The sequence below is a fragment of the Gossypium arboreum genome, chromosome 11 (genome assembly GCF_025698485.1).
Source record: "Gossypium arboreum isolate Shixiya-1 chromosome 11, ASM2569848v2, whole genome shotgun sequence".
Classification (NCBI taxonomy): domain Eukaryota; kingdom Viridiplantae; phylum Streptophyta; class Magnoliopsida; order Malvales; family Malvaceae; genus Gossypium; species Gossypium arboreum.
Genome location: NC_069080.1, coordinates 130,794,956 through 130,816,153, shown reverse-complemented (window position 1 = coordinate 130,816,153; position 21,198 = coordinate 130,794,956). Strand labels below are relative to the sequence as shown.

The 21,198-nt window shown below is 31.4% G+C and overlaps 1 protein-coding gene across 3 annotated transcripts; it reads right to left on the bottom strand.

The window, feature by feature from the left end:
• Nucleotides 1–62: 62 nt before the first annotated feature.
• On the bottom strand, nt 63–15,898 carry LOC108481509 (probable leucine-rich repeat receptor-like serine/threonine-protein kinase At3g14840). Of its 3 annotated transcripts, XM_053021077.1 has the most exons (20): nt 15,546–15,898; nt 15,287–15,458; nt 13,190–13,261; nt 12,995–13,066; nt 12,816–12,887; nt 12,622–12,693; nt 12,437–12,508; nt 12,220–12,294; nt 12,058–12,129; nt 11,868–11,948; nt 11,697–11,768; nt 11,311–11,382; nt 11,137–11,202; nt 10,884–10,946; nt 10,758–10,793; nt 10,611–10,657; nt 9,645–10,018; nt 9,237–9,435; nt 944–1,363; nt 652–818 (listed from the first exon to the last, which is right to left on the bottom strand). In XM_053021077.1, the coding sequence occupies exons 1-20, from the start codon at nt 15,634–15,636 to the stop codon at nt 787–789; spliced, it is 2,232 nt and encodes a 743-aa protein (XP_052877037.1). In that variant the 5' UTR covers nt 15,637–15,898; the 3' UTR covers nt 652–786. The 3 variants fall into 3 exon arrangements, with proteins under 3 accessions (XP_017640123.1, XP_052877036.1, XP_052877037.1); XM_017784634.2 differs by having other exon boundaries at nt 63–1,363; XM_053021076.1 differs by having other exon boundaries at nt 63–1,351.
• Between the last annotated feature and the right edge of the window lie 5,300 nt (nt 15,899–21,198).

Below are 21,198 nucleotides of genomic sequence, written 5' to 3'. Positions count from 1 at the left end.
TTTTGGGTATTTTCGTTCGTTCGGGCAAGCAAATATTCGGCCATATTTTTGCTTATTGTCCATTGTTGTGTAAATTTAAAATTTTAACTCTTTATTTAAAATCAAAAGCGTTTAATCATTATATATGTATACTATTGTCAATAGACATCTTTTATCAATTTGAATATGATGTATATCATAATTATATTAGTCTAACGCGGCACTGTAATACTCATACTAGAAACACAAGGCTCACTTGCTTGAATTTCTGAAGTGATTTGTGCATCATATGTGGGAGTTGGCCTCTTACCTGGAAGCTTCGGCAATGGTGCTTCGAAATTAAGAACCTGAATTGTTTGCCTTATAGACGGTCTTAAATGCTGGTCTGGATGGACGCACCACAGTCCAACCATTAACAAGCATTCCATTTGTTTAGCATCAAAGTTCATACATAGTTTTGGGTCAGCTACATCAGGTAACCGTTGGCTTCCATATGCATTCCACACCCACGCTACCAACGAAGCTTGAGATTCTTCATATTTGGGCTCTATTGATCTTCTGCCACATGCAATCTCCAATGCCACAACTCCAAAACTGTAGACATCCGATTCCTTGCTAGCCTTTCCCGATGAAACGCATTCAGGTGCCAAATAGCCCATAGTCCCAGCTAAATGGGTGGTTTGTGACGCTTTTTCATGATCCACTAGCCTAGCAAGCCCGAAATCCCCAAGTTTAGCATTGAAACAAGAATCCAACATAATGTTGCTCGCTTTGATATCTCTGTGTAGTACGCAATGGTCACCTTCTTCATGTAGATAGAACAGTGCTGATGCCAGGTCCTGCACAATTTTAAATCTCACTTCCCAAGTCAATAAGGTTTTACCTTTAAAAAGATGGGAATCTAGGCTGCCATTAGCCATCAACTCATAAACAAGTATAAGTTCTCCTTTTTCATGACACTGACCAATAAGCTTCACAAGATTCTTGTGCCTTGATCGGCTAATAATCTTCACTTCAGATGCATATTCCTTAATTCCTTGCTTAGAGGCCTTTGAAATCCGTTTAACAGCAACATAAGTATCCAAGTCCTTTAAGTACCCTTTATAAACTACACCAAACCCTCCTTCTCCTAGTTTTTCACCGTTGAAATTATTGGTCATTTTAGCTATTTGTACCAAGGAAAACTTCCTAAGTTCCATCCCATTTTGGAATTCATCGCCCAAGAGAACATCAGATATTTCATCATCTAATTTATAACAGCAATTCCACCAAAAGATGCCTACAATCAACAAAGTAGCAAACGTTGCTCCGGCCACGATACCAGCCATTGCAGCTGTCGAGATACGATCAACCTTTTTCGATGGTTTATAACCTGCTTTAAAAACTTTACATATAAGCCAGTTCCAAAGACGACATGAAAATCTTGGTTCAGATCATTATGTACAAGTGTTATTAAGATATCAAAAAAAGAACAGAGATGTAGTTCTATCCATGGTTGGATATGTAATTTAAATTTCTAGATTATGTATGCAAATTTACTTACATGTGTTCATATGTTATTAATTATTTGGTTTATCTTATCCAATCACATGAGATATGGTTATAATCCTCCACAAAATAATGTATCATTATTGTAAAATGAGAAAGATACTTTGGTAAAGACATGAGAAAAGAATCAACAAAGTTTCATCCTCGTCCAGTAATGTTTAGAAGAATTGATGTTTGTGAAAGTGATCAATGCTATTACCACAAAAGAAGCTTGGAAAATTTTGTAAAGTTCTTTTTAAGGAGTTGACAAAGTGAAAAGATAAATTTGGAACTTTGTGAATGAAGTAATTTGAAAAAAAAAAGGATTATTATTTAAAGATGTTGGCTATTGTGAATCAAATAAAGAGATATGAAGAAACATTGCAAGATAATAATATGAACGTAAATGCTCTTCTTTCCTTGATTCCAAAATTTGATTACGTTATTTGTGTCTTTGAGTCAAAATATTTAGATTGTATGGCAGTTGACCAGATAATGACTGAGTTACAAGATCAATAAGAAAAGTTTAAAGGAAGACCAAATGAGTCATTGGAGCAAGTTTTCAAAACCAAGTTATATTTAAAAGATAAATGAAAAGAAAAGCATAAAAAAGTTGATGTTGAGGATGAGAAAGAGGAAGAGGACATGGCTTTGGCCAAGGTGGATGTGGAAGAGGTGATCACTGTAATTGCAACAATGATAGCGGTAACCCATCAACTAGAAATTGTGAAAGAGCAAAGACAAAATTACTTGAGATTAGACAAAATGAGGTATTCAAGTATAATGTTAAATGTTACTTTTACTATAAATTTGGTCATTAAAGTGCCAAAATGATATTATCAAAAATGAAGAAAACATCAATCTCATTAAAGATAAACAAGACGTGGAAGAGCCAACTTTGTTATTAACACTCAAAAATGAAGAAAATGACGATGAAGGCATTTGATATTTTAAAAATGATGTAGAGCTTGAAGAAATGTTAGAGACAATGTTCCATTTGTAAACTTTTCAAAAGTCCAAATTCAAGGGAAATATCATTCTAATTTATTTTTAAAAGATAGTATCCATAGTTTTATTATCGATGTTTATTACATTCTTAAGCTATAAAATAATATTTCGAGTTTAAGATAATCTTTTTAATAATAATATGAAATTTCACATGAAAAATATTGTTTTTAATTAAAAGTTTACGGTTCTAACTTGATTGCAAAGTATTCATCTCAAATAATGTGATATTTATGTTGGATTTCAAGATAATCGAAAGAATCATGATGTTAGTATATGAGGTTTAGTCACTTGAACTTTGGAGCAATCAGAGTTGTAGGGGAAAAGAAAATGGTAAAAAGAATTCTGTAAATTAACTATCCTAATTAATTCTGTGAGCAGCCATTTCTTCGAAGCAAGAACGCGAGAAAAGGATTTTCCTTAAAAAGTGACATTAAAGGCAGTCAAGCCACTTCAACATGTTCATATCGATGCGTGTGGACAGTGTCAGCTGTCATCATTTGCTAAAAAAAAATGATTTTTTTTTTTATTATTCGTTGATAATTATTGTAGAAAAACTTGAGTTTACTTCTTGAAGCAAAAATTGCATTAAATTTTTTTTGAAAACTTTTGTGGAAATGGAGATGTTGGGTATGGTTCCACTATGTGGGAAACCCATAATTTCTACCACATTTTATTGTCTCTTTTTTAGTTTTGTCAAAAGCCATTTTTTTGGGGCTTTTAACAGGTGATGTGGGCAGAAATTTTTAAGAGCAAAAAAAAAAAAAACTCAAATTAAAACAGAGAAAAAGAAAGAAGAAAATTTCAGTTTTTTAAGTTTGGTGCAGCAGTGATCAACTCTTCGATCGAAGGTTCATCCGTGGTTCGATTGAGCTGATTTTTGGACAGCAGCTAGGCGATAAGGTGTTCTTGACTTTGTACGGTTGGATTTTTCATCCGAGTCTTGTAGCGTCGAAAATACCCATTTTTCAGCACCTGCGTTTTTGGTGATATTCTCTCATTTTTCTCTCTTTTACTAAAGATTACATATTGTTAGCCTTGTTGGAGTTGAATGCTTGTTGTAGGCTTGATATTGTGATCTTGTAGTTGAACATTTGATGATAGTGGAGCTCTTGATCGGACTCTAAAGTCTCGTGGTTTTTACCCTTGATTTAAAGGGGTTTTCCATGTAAAAATACCGGTGTCTCTATTTATTTTTGTTGTGGTTGCATTAGTTTATTTGTGGTTGATTAAGGCTGCTAGAGAACATATCTTGTGCTATTGTGATTGCCATAATTTTTGACAGGAGTTATAGGGAGAGAAAGAACACCGGTTGTGCTTTCGTTTTTCTTTTGTTGTTCGATTTCTTCCCAATAAACGGGTATCAGAGCTTGGTTATTGTGTCAGATAATTATGGAAATTAATACGAGCAAGATGATTATGTTAAATGGCATAAATTATCAACTTTGGCGGAATAAAATGAAGGACTTGTTGTTTGTGAAGGCTTTGCATCTTCCGGTCTTTACTACTCAAAAACCCGATTCCAAAAGTGATGAAGAATGGGAATTTGAACATCAACAAGTGTGTGGCTTTATTCGGCAATTTGTTGAAGAAAATGTTTACAACCACATTGATCAGGAGACACATGCTCGAACATTGTGGGAGAAGCTTGAAAGCTTGTATGCTTCGAGGTCGGGCAATAACAAGTTGTTTTTGCTGAAGAAAATGATGGCGCTGAAATATAAAGAAGGAATGTCTATAGCTGACCATGTTAGTGAATTTCAGAGTGTGATGAATCAGTTGCTTGGTATGGGTGTCAAATTTGATGACGAGATTTTAGGACTTTGGTTGCTTGCTACTCTACCAGACTCTTGGGAGACCTTTCGGGTCTCACTCATTAATTCTGCCCCACAGGGTATTATTACTTTGGATTTGGCTAAGAGTGGTGTGTTGATTGAAGAGGTTAGAAGAAGATCTCAGGGTTCTACATCACAGTCCGAGGTGTTGGTTATCGAGAACAGGGGGAGAAACAGAGACAAAGATGGAAAGGGTAGAGATAAAAGCCGAAGCAAGTCAAGATCGAGATACAAGAATCTTGAGTGTCATCATTGTGGTAAGAAAGGTCATATCAAGAAATATTACTTCAAGTGGAAGAAAGAGAACAAAGGTGGTGGTGATAAACACGATCGGAATGACGATGAAAAATCCGGCGTGTTGCTCTGTTACTCGTGAAGATCTTAGTTATTTGTGATGAGAATTTGGTCAACCTAGCATGCGACGAGACTAGTTGGGTGATTGATACTGGTGCATCACTTCATGTCACGTCGAGGAAGGAATTCTTCACATTTTATACTCCTGGTGATTTTGGGTATTGAAGATGGGTAATGATGGTTTGGTTTCGGTTATTGGTATGGGAGATGTTAGCTTGGTGAGTAACAATGGAACAAAGTTAACTCTCAAGGATGTTAGACATGCACCGGATGTCCATTTGAATTTGATTTCTGCAGGAAAGCTTGATGATGAGGGATTCTGTAACACCTTTAGTGAAGGGCAGTGGAAGCTAACTAAAGGCTCCTTGGTTGTGGCTCGAGGAAAGAAGAGCTCAAATTTGTACTTGATGCAAGCTTTGACTTCTCGAGAGCGGTGAATGTGACGATGAATGACACTCAACCGAGTTGTGGCATAAACGACTTCACCACATGAGTGAGAAGGACTTAACTATTTAGCGAAGAAGAATCAACTTTCGGGTTTAAAGAATGCTACACTGAAGAATTGTGCTCATTGTCTAGCAGGAAAGCAGAGAAGAGTTTCATTTAGAAGCCATCCTCCTCATAGGAAATCAGAGTTGCTAGAGTTGGTCCATTCAGATGTTTGTGGTCCGATAAAAGTAAGACCACATGGTGGTGCACTTTACTTTGTGACTTTCATTGATGATTGTTCAAGAAAGCTATGGGTTTACACTTTGAAGTCTAAAAATCAAGTCTTTGAGGTGTTTAAACAGTTTCAAGTATCAGTTGAAAGGGAAACTGGAAAGAAGTTGAAGTGCATTCGTATTGATAATGGTGGCGAGTACACAGGGTCGTTTCATGAGTATTGTCTGCGACAAGGAATCAGACATCAGAGAACACCACCAAAGACTCCACAGTTAAATAGGTTAGCTAGAAGAATGAACCGAACATTGATTGAGAGAGTTAGATGTTTGTTGTTAGATGCAAAGTTGCCAAGATCGTTTTGGGCTGAAGCTTTGAATACAGTGACACATGTGATAAATCTGTCTCCTAGTGTTCCTTTGAAAGGTGATGTGCCAGATAGAGTTTAGTTTGGTAAAGACGCGTCATATGATCACCTACGTGTGTTCGGTTGTAAAGCATTTGTTCATGTTCCAAAGGATGAAAGATCCAAGTTAGATGCCAAGGCTCGACAATGCATTTTTATTGGTTATGGTCTAGATGGTGAGTTTGGTTATAGACTCTATGATCCAGTTCAGAAGAAACTCGTGAGAAGCAGAGATGTTGTCTTCATTGAGGATCAGACCATTGATGACATTGATAAGACGGAGAAAGTGGATTCACAAGGTAGTGGTGACTTAATCGATGTGAATCCGGTTCCCCTAGACTCTTCACCAGATCCTATCCAGGATGATGTGCATGGTGATATTAGTGGTGACCATCAGACTATAGGTGACTTTGATACTCCTATGGATGATGTTGTGAATGATCATCAACAAGCACCTATAGCTCCACCAGCAGTTCCACTTCGAAGGTCTTCCAAAGATCGACGATCTTCTGTCAGGTATTCTCTTGATGACTATGTTCTTTTGACTGACGGGGGAGAATCTGAATGTTATGAAGACGCTATGGAGAGTGAATGCAAAGATTAGTGGGTTGAAGCGATGAAAGACGAACTTCAATCCTTGCATGAGAACCATACCTTTGAATTGGTGAAACTGCCTAAGGGCAAAAGAGCTTTGAAGAATCGATGGGTTTACAGGTTGAAGCAAGAAGAGAAGTCTTCATCTCCACGATACAAAGCTAGATTGGTGGTCAAGGGTTATATTCAGAAAAAAGGGGGTTGATTTTGAAGAAATATTTTCTCCGGTTGTGAAGATGTCCTCTATAAGAACTATATTGAGTTTGGCAGATTGTTCTGACTTAGAGGTTGAACAAATGGATGTGAAAACCGCTTTTCTTCATGGTGACTTGGAAGAAGAGCTTTACATGGAGCAGCCAGAGGGTTTTGTTACACAAGGGAAAGAGGACTATGTGTGCAGATTGAAGAAGAGCTTGTATGGTTTGAAGCAAGCTCCAAGGCAATGGTACAAGAAGTTTGAGTCTATTATGGGGGAGCAAGGCTACAAGAAGACTACTTCTGATCATTGTGTATTTGTTAAGAGATTATCTGGTGATGATTTTATTATTCTTTTGCTCTATGTTGATGATATGCTTATTGTTGGTCAGAATGCTTCTAGAATTGAGAAGTTGAAACAAGAGTTGAGTAAATCCTTTGCAATGAAGGATTTGGGGCCAGCAAAGCAAATTCTTGGCATAAGATTGACACGTGATAGAAAGGCCAAGAAATTATGGTTATCACAAGAGAGGTACATTGAGAAAGTACTTCAAAGGTTTAGTATGGACAAAGCTAAAGCGGTGAATACTCCATTTGCTATGCACTTTAGATTAAGTGTTAAGCATAGTCCTTCCACAGAAAAGGAGAAGGAAGAGATGCAGAAAATTCCTTACTCTTCAGCCGTGGGTAGTCTGATGTATGCAATGGTTTGCACGAGACCAAACTTGGCTTATGTTGTTGGTACAGTTAGTCGGTTTCTTTCTAATCCAGGCAGAGAGCATTGGAATGCAGTGAAGTGGATTATGAGATATCTTCGTGGCACTTCCAACATGAAACTTTGTTTCGGCAATGAGAAACCTGTTCTTGTTGGGTATACAGATTCAGACATGGCCGGAGATATTGACTTGAGGAGATCTACTTCAGGTTACTTAATCACTTATGCAGGAGGAGCTGTGGCATGGCAATCGAGATTGCAAAAGTGTGTTGCATTGTCCACCACCGAATCAGAGTTCATTGCAGCAACCGAAGCGTGTAAGGAGATGCTTTGAATGAAGAAGTTTGTGCATGAGCTTGGTTTTACTCAAGAGAAGTATGTCCTGTATTGTGATAGCCAGAGTGCTATTCATCTTGGTAAGAACTCAACTTTTCATGCTAGATCTATGCATATTGATGTGAGGTACCATTGGATACGAGATGTTTTTGAAGCTAAGCTGTTAGAGCTTGAGAAGATACACACTAATGATAATGGTGCTGATATGTTGACAAAGGCCTTACCAAGAGGAAAGTTTGAAGCATGTTGTTTGACCTCCGGCATGGAGGCATTCCCCACATAGTTGGAGGGGGAGATTTGTTGGGTATGGGTCCCACTATGTGGGAAACCCATAATTTCTGCCACATTTTATTGTCTCTTTTTTGGTTTTGTCAAAAGCCATTTTTTTGGGGCTTTTAACAGGTGATGTGGGCAGAAATTTTTGAGAGCCAAAAAAAAAAAATCTCAAATTAAAACAGAGAGAAAGAGAGAAGAAAATTTTAGTTTTTCAAGTTTGGTGCAGCAGTGATCAACTCTTCGATCGAAGGTTCATCCGTGGTTCGATTGAGCTGATTTTTGGACAGCAGCTAGGCAATAAGGTGTTCTTGACTTTGTACGGTCGAATTTTTCATCTGAGTTTTGTAGCGTCGAAAATACCCATTTTTCAGCACCTGCGTTTTTGGTGATATTCTCTCATTTTTCTCTCTTTTGCTAAAGATTACATATTGTTAGCCTTGTTGGAGTTGAATGCTTGTTGTAGGCTTGATATTGTGATCTTGTAGTTGAACATTTGATGATAGTGGAGCTCTTGATCGGACTCTAAAGTCCTGTGGTTTTTACCCTTGATTTAAAGGGGTTTTCCATGTAAAAATACCGGTGTCTTTATTTATTTTTGTTGTGGTTGCATTAGTTGATTTGTGGTTAATTAAGGCTGCTAGAGAACATATCTTGTGCTATTGTGATTGCCATAATTTTTGACAAGAGTTATAGGGAGAGAAAGAACACCGGTTGTGCTTTCGTTTTGTTTCTGTTGTTCGATTTCTTCCCAATAGGAGAGTGGCTATGTGATTAAGTCTTTGAGGTTCGATAAAGGGAGAAATTCACTTCAAAAGAATTCAATGATTTTTGTAGTTTCGTAATGATAAATTTAGTTTTAGTATTTACTTTTTTTTTGTTATTTTGGTTTTTAGTATTCAAAATTTAGTTAAATTTTTATTTTTTGAACGAAAAAGTTGACTAGACTATAACAATTTTAATGGGATTGATGTGTCAACTTGACAATGAAGTTTATTTTGATATTTGTATTTTTTGGTTCACTTTAGTATATAAATTTGATAAATAGGTTCATTTTAATTTTGAACTTGGCAAGTGTAAAAGTTTATTGACATGGTAATATGAGAAAGGATAGTATGAAATAAAGATATTATTCATTTTCAATAATATTAAATCACATCAGTAATTAAAATCCTGAAATTCAGGATGAAAATATTAATGTGACATAAAATTATTAGAAAAGGAATACGAGTTATTGTTTCATACAATTCTTTCCAGTATAATAATATAGATTCAAAATAGAGTTTTTATTCTCTAAATTTTCGGATAAATGCGATTAATCGGAGACAATAAGAGTCAATGGAAGTTGAAAACCTACCAGGATTGAAAATAGAGATTCCTGAGATTAGAGGACCGTAAATGCCTCTCTCGGGGATAGAAGTCGTCCCTTTTCCAGCCCATCGGAAATGAATCTCCAAAGTGCCATCGGTTACATTTGCATTGAATCTTTCTATTCTCGATAGGCCTGCCCCTCCTGCTGCTTCTATAATATTGAAATCTTGTTTCACCCGCTCTCCCTGCAATTATTATCCATTCCATTTCACTTTCCATGCAAGCACAGGTCGTAAAACTTAGTTTTAGCATTTAGCTTAAATTTTATTTTTTTTAAAACACGGGAATTACTCTTACGAAAAATTTGACACTCAATTCAAATCCGGATAACAATATATATATATCTAAAGAATAGTATAAACTGAAATTCTAGCAAGAATGATAATAGAAATACCTGAATGTAAATATCGAACATCCTCTTCCCTAAGCTGCTATAGGTTTCACCATTAGTGAACTGAATCTCAGCGAAATGGAGGCTTACATTGTAAGTTGCATTGGCAAGACAAAATGCGTAGTAAGTCAAAGAACTAGGCGAAACCCTTGCATCCGTGTATAATTCATCGCCACCATTGCTAGAAAGTATACTACTCTTCAAAGTCAAGACGTCGTCGGGGCGGTCATCGCTTAGAAAAATTCCGGTGCTGCTAAATGCCCAGTTGGTACTTTGGTAAAATGTCGAAGGCCCAGCTTGATATTTATCGGCTTCGTAAGTGATGCCATTAACAGTTATTTCTCCCCCTCCACAGTTTATACGGACAAAGTGCAAAGCTGAGGAAAATAACAATAGTTTGTAGCAATCACATGGAAAAGAGGAGAAAGGAAACTTTAAAGAATACAACACAAAAAATAACACACAAGGAAGAATTATTTCTGTTATGAAGGGATACTTAAAGTTTTTATTAGACACCTATTTAACATGAATTTAAACTACGTGAACCCATACCTACCCCTATATTATTTCAAAAAAAGTTTCTGTCTCATTTTAATTAGGTGGTTAGTAATAACAAATGGCAGCTAAAAAATTGTTGCTATATTTGATAAGTTTTTTAGTATAATCACATATATCATCATCCATTTTACAATAGGAGCTTAATCCTGTTTGGAAGTATTTAAATAGCATTCGAACTTGACTTAAATACTAGAGAAAAAGTTCACTTTCATTTTATTATCCATATTCTGCAAATCTTTAAATAAAAGATAATACGAGTTTAAATATGATAAAATTAATGTCCTTTTAATTATTACGATAACAATAATATCATCTAAAATAAGTTGAATTAGCAAATGTATATCAGCATTAACATAGATGAAATGGCACAAGCAATTCTGAATATCTAACAAATATGAAACTTGTACTCACGCTCGGCTGCGCAGTTAATTTGGCTTCTCAAACATGGAACAATTCCTCTAATAAAACAATTAAAAAGCTTAGGCATTAAAATCCCAGAACTGAAGTGGCTGAAAGACAAAAAATTAGTTTAATGATTGTTGTTGTGTTAACACTTACGAGTTATTGACTCTTGCAATGCTTGCGAACAAGTTCCTGCAGATCCACAATCAACCACAAATGATATATATACAACCATTTACAACAAAGATCCACTAATGGAGTTAGAGGAGAAACTTGTCATACACGGTATTACTTATTTGACAGCTTGATTCACCTGTGTCATTGAAGTTGTTGTATGAAAGATCCCTGCAAAGAGAATAGTTTAGAATATTATTTTCATTAAGAGTCTGCAGGTATATTCATAGATATCTCTATTAAAAGCTTGATATCGGCAACAAGTCTATTAAAGACTGATGAATATTATTTTGGTTAATCAAACTTGTTAAGCATATAATGAATGGAATTCAACATTAAATAAGAAGTAAATATATCTTACATTTTTTCCTTTGTGTTCAATATCCATTGAGGGACTGATCCAGTAAAATTGTTTCTATTTAAGAACCTAATAAAAGGAAATCATCAAGCTTTTCTTTTTATTTCCATTTGTTCCAAATGAGTATATAAATAAAGGAAAAGGGAAGTCTACACTACAACTAAAAACCCTCCTTACAAATAATCCAAATTATAAAGAGTAGAAAGACTTTCTGGAATTTCTCCACTGAGTCTATTAAAGCTGAGATCTCTACAAGAAAAATTATAAAAATGATGTTAAAACCACATGTTATAAAAAAAATTTCAATTTATCTCTTGAATAATCTACGTACAAATAAGGAAAGGCAAAAAAAAAAAAAAAAAAACCAAACCAACAATGCATCAAAATTCACAAGTAATTATGTCCTAATACAAGTTAGGAATGAAAGAAAAGAGGTTGCAAATATTGAAATTCCATTTCTACAATCCAAGTGTTAAAAAAGATATGAGCAAACTAAACTTGAACCTCTCAAAAAACTTTCTTTTTACTTTTTTAGTGTAAAAGAAGAAAGTGTAATGACTTACAATATCTTTATTGTAGTGAATGTCCCTAAAGAAGCAGGTATCTCTCCAATGAGATTGCAACTCCTCAACATCCTGTAATTCAATCATAAATTAATTCTAATATTCTTTTAAAACTCCTCAATATCTCATAACTTTAATAAATCTTTGCCTTATTTCAGAGTTCATGCTTACAGTCTTTTCAATTTAGGCAAAGTGGCATTGATGAGCAATTGTGAAAAAGTTGTATCAGCTCCATCCAAGTCACTAATTATTCTGTAAACCAATATTAATAACCACATACAAACATACATAAGATATTAAATTTTGTTTATTTTTAACGTACTGAATATTGTCACGATGTTTTAAGATTATTGGAGCTTACATGGATACTAAGTTTTCTAAAGTAGCATTAATGGATGGAATTGGTCCACTCAAACCACTTCCCTCCATATATCTGTCATTACAAAAAGATGGATTCATTTAATTGATTGATAAAATAAAAAATAAATAACTAAATAAAGAAAATGTTAAATTAAATTCTCACATCTGTTCGAGATTTGTCCAATTTTGGAATATAAAGTCAGGAATGTGTCCTGTAAAATTGTTGTCACTAATCCGACTGTTGAGAATATAAAATTAACATAACTATATCATATAAAATATACAAATGATATGTATAAAAAACAGTTTATCCAGACATATATATATTCAGATATGAGATAAATTAGTAAAAAGGAACATTAGAAATTAGAATTGCTTACAAATCCTTCAACGAAGTCAGCCTAGCCAACATTTCAGGTATTTCACCAGTAAATTTGTTGGAACTAAGATGTCTAAAAAAAAACCAATCAATAGATATTAAATCGTTTACATAATAAAAATACTGCATATATAATGAAATGAAATTCAACTAGAATTAAAAAGGAAAAAATAAAGTCTCGCTTACAATCGCTCAATTTTGGATAGGTTCCCTAGTGCTGCAGGCAAAGCTCCTGAAAGACCATTGTTGTCAAGGATTCTACACAATGTTTTTTCAATAAATAAATTAATTAACCATTAGACATTCATTAAAAAATGAAAAAAGTTATCATCATCTTATATATTTATATATATAAAAGAAATTGATATAATCTAACTCACAAGGAGGTAAGATTGCTGAGATTTGCTAGCTCTACTGGGATTGAACCTGTTAATCGATTTCCGAAAAGGGAACTGAAATACAGCACATCATTTGCATTTAGCAACATTATTTTTCATTATCAAAAGATGAACTATTGTATGATTCTACATATGCATAAACAACAAGGAAAGAAACATACATGTTGACGAGTCGCGTAGAAGAACCCCATTCTAAAGGAATGGTGCCGCTAAGATAGTTTCGAGTTAGGTCACTGTAAGAAACAGTTTAAAGCAAGATATTATTAGATATATAGTTAATTAATTGATGCAAAGTTGATGAAAAAAATAAGCTTCATTTATATATCATGAAAAAGAAACTTTAGAAATGTCCTTACATTTGTTGTAGGTAAGAGAGACTTGCTAAGTTTGGTGGGAGAGTACCCGAAAGATTTTGTGACTTGAATGATCTGATACAAAAACAAAGTTTGTGTTATGTTGCTAAAAGCTATAATGAAAAATGAGTTCAGTAAATCAAAAAATGAAATCAAAACTTTATTCCAGGGTTGAGATAAATTTTTTGAGAAGATCAAAATTAAAAAATTTATATATAAGAAGGTTTAAGTTTCTTTTGGAACAGAGAAGGATTTTTTTTTTCATTTAAAGAATAAAATGGTTTACATTAAATCTTCTACATTTTAAAAGAGATTAAAAAAAATATTAGGAGAGTGAATATCCTGCCTGCCTCCACCTCTGCTACCGAACATGGGTCTCACGCAAAAGGGAAAAAAAAGCTAAATAATTATTAGATGTAAATTTCAAATTGAACTATTAAAAGAACATTTATATTAAAAAACATCTTATCAATGTTCTCCAAATTGTAAAATATATACAAAATTTTAAATTATATGTAAAATTTATAAAAAAAAAACTTTAATTACAACTCAAAAGGACAAAATATTTTAGTAAAAAACAATAAAATATTTTATATATCTATATTCTATAATATATATAAAAACAAAATTTTAAATAAATTTTAAATTGACCAATATACCTTATATTATTAAATTTATCATTTAAAATATTTAATTATTTATAAGATTTATCAATGTTATAAATAACACTAAAAATTTTGATTTAAAATATTTAGTTAAATAAAATTAATTGATAAGAAAATTTATGGTACTTATAACTAAAAATTCTAATTTTTAAGCTACTCTTATTAAATAAATTTATATAATAATAAATAGAAAAGGTTATGTATTATATTAAATTAACTTATATTTAAATTACTATGTTTTCATTAACCAAAATGTAAAAATATATTAATTTAGTTTTAAATAAAAAATTTTAATTCTTTATATAATACATAAAATTATTTTCATATATAAAATTTTATAAATAAATTTATAAATTTTATAAATAAATTTATATAATTTATTCTTATATTATTTATATATAGTTTATGAAATTATGATCAACATATTTACTATTAGAAAAAAAAGGAGGAGAAAATTGAATAGCGAAGTGTCTAATTTACATATATAATTTTAAAAATACTTTAATAATTATGAAGAATTTTTATTAGCTGTTTGAATTATCAAATAATTTATATATTTTAATTAATTTTTTAGTTACTATTTTAAATAATGTTACTTTTACCTATTAATGTTAGTTTTAGTTATTAATGAAGTAACATATATCGTACAATGTATATGACACAAATGTTTTAATTATGATTTTATTTTTTTAATATTATTAAAAATATTAGTCTACAATATATCAATTTTTAATATAATATGAAAGCTCTAACTATGATTAGAAAAATTTTCTTCAATAAATTAATATATTTTAGTTATATTCAACAATTTGATTAATGAATTAAAAATTAATTACACCAATTAAGAATACATTTTAAAATTTTAATTAAAAATGTTAAACATATAAAATCATATATAATGGATGTGGCATTCAAGATTTTTAGAACTGAGCCACTATTCAACTTAATTAAATCATTGATTCGTCGATTTAACTAGTTAATACAATCTAATTAAATAAATCATTAAAAATTTAAAAAAAATAATTAAATCAGTAACTTGAATCTTAAGTCAACTGATTTGATACTATTCTATAGATTAATAATCCAATCAATTTTTGATGTAAGTATTCAATTAAGAGGTAACATTGAAAATTAGTCATGGACCAAAAATTCAGTATATATAAGATACTAAAAGCAATAAAGTATAAGGTTTATATTGGATGGTAACTTGTTAACACATAACATCATGCTCTCAAGCATTAGCGCATGATAATTACATCTATACATAATAGAGTCAGTTTAAGTATCTCATATTTATAAAATCTCGACCCTCATTCATTTCTGATAAATTTTAAACATGTTTAATAAAATAATATATAATTCATGAACAGATCTAATAAGTTTAGTCACAACTTCATTATAATATATATATATATATATATATATATATGCTTACATGTGGATGACATGGCAGGTAGTGTTATTGTTGAAGGAGCAATCACAAGTAACATTATTAGCATAATAACTTGTGGGTTGGTCCAACCAACTATTGCTTCTACTACATAGATCAATATCAAAGTTCCAGTCTGTCTTCCCCAATGTCCTACTAATACTTCTCAAAGCTTCCACTATATATATAAAAAAAAAAGGTGAAATTTACTAAAAGAAATAATTAAGCAAATTAAGCTTCTTTCTAGAGTAATATTATGAATCACCTTCATCATCTGGAAGTGTAGCTCCATTTGTAAGCTTTGTAAGGCAGTAAACTATGAATATTGAAGCAAAACGGAGTCGATGAATGAACATGTTGGAAGATTTTTGGAGAGGGATTCAATATCTCCTTTTTGCTTGATTTGAATGAACAAAAAAATGGGTTGAAAGATTAATGGGTTTTTCATAAAGATATTACACTGAAATTTTGGGAAGTTTCTTTGAAAATGAATCAAAAAGCAAGGGGAAGAAAATTATTTGGCCGACTACGAAGAAATATGGAAAAAGAGATGCAGAGTGAACACTTTGAGATATGAGAACTATTCAATTATTGTACTGTCTCTGTATGTTTTGTATGACTTTTCAAATGAAAATACTTTATTATATTAGCAAGTTGTTAAAATATCTTGCATGGGAGGTCCCATATATATATATATATATATATATATATATATATATATATTTAGCCAAAATTTCTATTAAAAAACTAAATGTATTTATGAATAAGGTCCAAATTTAATTTGAGAAATAGTTAGTTAATCATATTTACCTTGAGTAGAAGATTTTTTTAAATATTTGATATATCATAAGAAAAAAATTAATTTCAGAAAAAAGTTGAAATTAGTATATAAATATATTTTCTTCAAAGCATGTTTAAACTTATTTTCAATTGGAGTTTGTTTCTAGTTTAAGTTGCTTATTTGTTGAAATACATAATTGTAATAGAAGTGTGAGATTGTAGTGATCATTATAACTTGGCACTGGGAAAAATTGTGCAAATAAAGTAAAAATAACACAGGTTTGTTTACGCAATTCAACTTCTTTATGTCTGCGGAGCCTAGTTCGGTGAGTAATTTCACTATCTTTGAGCATGAATATAAGTGTTTCACACTCTTCAATCCCCAAATATAGAGATCTCACCTTGTACCTAAAGATTAGAACACTCATCTCCAAATCTTCCCCTTGAAAACTTGGACAATAAATACTCTTAATAATGTTTACAACATAATTTGAGCTCTATTGCAAAAACGTTCTTTAACGAAAAAAGTTTGAATGCAATTGATAATGCTCTAGAATAACGTATTTTTATGTATTAATCATGTGTTTATTCTGAGCTTGATCCTACTAATTTAAGCTATTTATGTCTTTTTATCCTTTAGGGACTGATTTGGAGGCAAAAACAAAATTAAGGGACAAAAGTGCGAATTTGGAGACATAATGGGCTGATATGAGACACAGGAAAAAGATTGTGCCAAAAGTGCGAGCATGGAAGACACAAGGACTAAAAATGCAAAAAGAAGAGATTTTATTTTATAAGACTCTATTTTATTTATATTAGGATAATTAATATTAAGATAATTATTAGGATTATTTAATTTTAGGATTTTATTGTAATTATCTTTAATTAAATGTATTTATCTTTTTAGAATTTAAGTTAAATTAGACTATCTCCCTAGCACTATAAATAAGGGGTGAAGTAACTCTATTTGGGGTGTTCATCTTTTTCTGTAAACACTCCCCCCCTAAAAGTTTAGGCTTTTGTTTCTTCATATTTTCTTTCAATAAAATTCCCCTTTTCATTTTTATATTTATTTTCTTTTCCACCATTATCATGAGCCACTAAAACCTATCTAGCCAAAGTTGTCAACATTCCCCAAAAAGGGTTCTTGAGGCCTAGAATCCGTACTTAGCCTTCTCGCCAAGTATTCATCGTTTCTCCGCACTACGGGTTGACACTTCCGTCCATGGCCCTTAAGAAGTAAGCTTTTCAGCATATGCAAAGGCGGCCGCTTTGTATGTTTTGGAAGGATTGCACAGTCGGTTCGTTAACTTACTGCGTCAGAGGTTGGCGAGCCAATGAGACAAAATGGCATGGGATTCGCCATTGAGAAGCGTTGATCTAGCATAGATTATTGGCTAGAGTCAGGTTCCCTAAAAATCGTAAGTCTAATCTTTGGAGCTGGTGGTCGTAGGCGTCCTCTTCCACTATAACTGGCTTGAGTTGAGAAGGGTTATTTAAAAGCCGAGGATTGAACCCAAGGCGGAATGAGACAACTGGAGGCTAGAATCTACCAATAAGAATTTCTTTTCCTTCAACTCTCTTTATTATTTTTACTATTTTCGTTATCACAATTTCAGTCAACTTTAGATTCTTTTTTTTTTCCAAATCAAATATTTAATTCTGTTATTTTATTGTTTTTCTGTCACGCAAGTTTTCTTGGGCACGATTTTGCCCAGGAGTTCGAGAAATAAGCATTCGTATAATCCAGTCCCTGAGGATTCGACCCTACTTCTCTTTTACTATTATCTTTAAATGAAAACAAAATTTAAATGAAAACAAAATAACTCATTGAAAATAGCTAATACAATCATAATAATTAAAATACAATCAATCAAATATATGACTTCTAAAATAATTGCATAATCTTGATCCGTCCTTCACATTCGAATAGTAATTTGATTCACTCATTCAAATAACAAATACTTTTCATGAATTTTGTTTGTGGAAACGATTGATGCAAGTTAAAAGAAAGAATAATAGATGTTTTGGCCACAATGTTATAGAAATCAAATTGATTGTTGAATTGATTAAATTAATAATTTAATTGATTAAATCGAGAATTAATGTTTTAATAATGATTAAATAAAAATAAAAATATAAAATTTTAAAAATATATTTAAAAATTATAACTAATTAAATTGTTGATTTTTTTATCAGTTCATAGCAATTTATTTTATTTTCAATTATATTGTTATGAGAACCAATTCTTACAGTTTGATTTTGATAACAATTTTTGGAAGTTATATATATATATATATATATATATATATATATATATATTCTTTTAAATTGAAATCAAGAAGGAAACAGAGATGGATTAATTTGCCTTGAGCTATGCTTTCGATTCGGTATATACAAATTAGATATTCGACGAGATATATTTAAATATGGATCAGCAAATCAAAATAAAATAATAAAACAGATCGATAGATTAAGTTAAACTAGATCGTATTCCAGCTTCAACATAAAATTATTTTAAAATTGATCACGCTTTTATCCATAAATAAAATAAAAGTATAAATTTTGAGAAATAAATATCTAAGTTGATTTCACCTACCAATATTTGTAGCTTTTCTGTCATGAATAAATATGTTTTCCAAGGTATAAGGACATTTTATCAAGAACTTGAACTAGGATTAGTGTATTAGTTTATTTAGTTATTTGTAAAAGATGACATTTAGTAAATATAAAATTTAAATTTTTGTTTATGTAACCTGTTCTATTATCATATGCATAGTTTGAAGGTATCGTATTTTTTTAACATTAATCTCATTATAAGTTCTTATCATATTTATTCTTTTTTTGATATAATACTTAGAATTATCATAACCCTTTCCCTACTTTTAAATAGGAGGATAATGCGCTTGAGCGCACTTAAACCCATGTTCTCCTATCGAGTTAAGACTTAATTGACAAAGGCATCATAATTTTTCATTTGACAATATAAATTTGAGAAATTTAGCTTCTATCTAAGGATTATTATTTACTATACCAGTGGTGTAAACTTTTGAATCCACAAATTTAAAATTACTATTTATTGTTGTATTAACTATTTATTTCATATTAAAACCGTTTAATCATTAAATTTATATTGATATAAATATTATTGTCAATATATATATTTTTTCAATTTAAAACTTTATGTATATGATAATTATAATAGTCTAATGCGGGACTGTAATACTCATACCAGTAAAACATTGTTCACTTGCTTGAATTTCTAAAGTGATTTGTGCATCATATGTGGGATTTGGCCTCATACTTGGAAGCTTCGTTAATGGTGCTTCAAAATTAAGAACTTAATGGTGCTTCAAAATTAAGAACCTGAATTGTTCGTCTTATCGACAGTCTTAAGTGCTGGTCTGGATAGACACACCATAGTCCAACCATCAACAAGCGTTCCATTTGTTTAGAATCAAAGTTTATACATAGTTTTGGGTCAACTGCATCAAGTAACCGTTGACTTCCATATGCAACCCACACCCAAGCTGTAATGGCGTAAATTCAATGTTATCGGAACAGTGGTTTCGTAACCACAAATCCGATTTAAAGAGAAATTTATTTCAATATTTTTGCTTGAAAATTTATATGATAGGAAAATCGTATGAAAATATTGTTAGGAAAATTTTATCGATTTAGTGATTAGTTAGAAAAAGAAATTATTGAAGAAATTAGGTAAAATAAGGTATCGGGACCTCTATCTCGTAAAACCGAGTCAAAAATAATTTTATAAATATTTATGAAATGTTATTAATGTGGTATTAAAATTTCGTTAGGAAATTTTAATGTTTGGATAGTCAATTAAATGAAAAGGACTAAATTGTAATAGGTGTAAAAGTTGCTAGAGTGATTAAATAGCTTAAGAGTCTAATGAGAAAGGATTTAAAAGGCAATTAGACCCAAAAGTTTTTGGGCTGGACGGCAAGGGTATGAAATCAGCAGAAAAATTGATAAATTAAGGGTAAAATTGGAATATTGCAAAATTAACTAAATAAAACTAGGACTAAATAGGAAATATCTAGATTTCTCTTCATTTCTCTTCAATTCCAGCAGCTAAAAACGCCATAGGAGGGTTCTCGAAGCTGATATTTCATAATTTTTGCACCAAGTGAGTTAATCCTTGCCTTTTTCTTGTAATTTTTGTGTTTCAAAGACTTTTACAACTAGGTCCTACTATTAAATTCATTAGTTTTTGATTTCATGGATGAAATTGAAAGTCACCATAGTTGAGTGCTGTAAGTTTATGATGAAATAGAATGAAATTAAAGCTTTAATTTGTTTATGAGATGATTTTATTAGGCAAGTTCAATGGAAATTGATTTTTAGGACCTAATTGTGAAAATGTTTGGAATTAAATTCTATTGCTGAAATTCTGATTCCTAAAGGTTGTAAACTAGTTTAAGGTGATAGAATAAAATGTTAATTGAGAGGCTAATTGAGTAGGGACGAAATTATCATTTATTAAAAGCTTAGGGGAAAATGGTAATAAACAGCTTGCACTAAAACAGTTTGGACAGCAGCAGTAGACTAACTTTGAAAAATCACCAAAAATTGTAGGAATCGAATTAGAAGATGAAAAAAATATAGAATTAAAGATTATTGAGTCTAGTTTCTCATAGAAGAAATATTGTAAGCAATGGATTTGTAAATTTTGAGATATAATGAATTTTTTGAGACAAGGTTAGAATGAATTCTGGTTCCCCTGTTCTGACTTTTAAAAATTATAAAAAATTGAATAAAAATAATTAGAGACTTAAATTTATATGTATAGAATTCTGAATGAGTCTATTTTTAATAGAAACAAACAAGAACATCATTTGAATTCTGTATAAAGAGATAATTTATTTTTAGTGAAGAAGGGTCAGAACTGTTAGACAACAGAACAGGGGTGACTTTGAAGAATAAACTGTACTAATTGGATAAACCAAAATTCTTAAAATTTTATAGTAAAAATATATATGAGTCTAGTTTCATGGAAAATTAACAGATCTTAATTTGGAGTTCCGTAGCTCAAGTTATAAATAATTTAGTGACTATGACTCAAGTAGACAGCTTTGAATGAACTATAAATAATAGTTGAATTATAGAGAATGTTG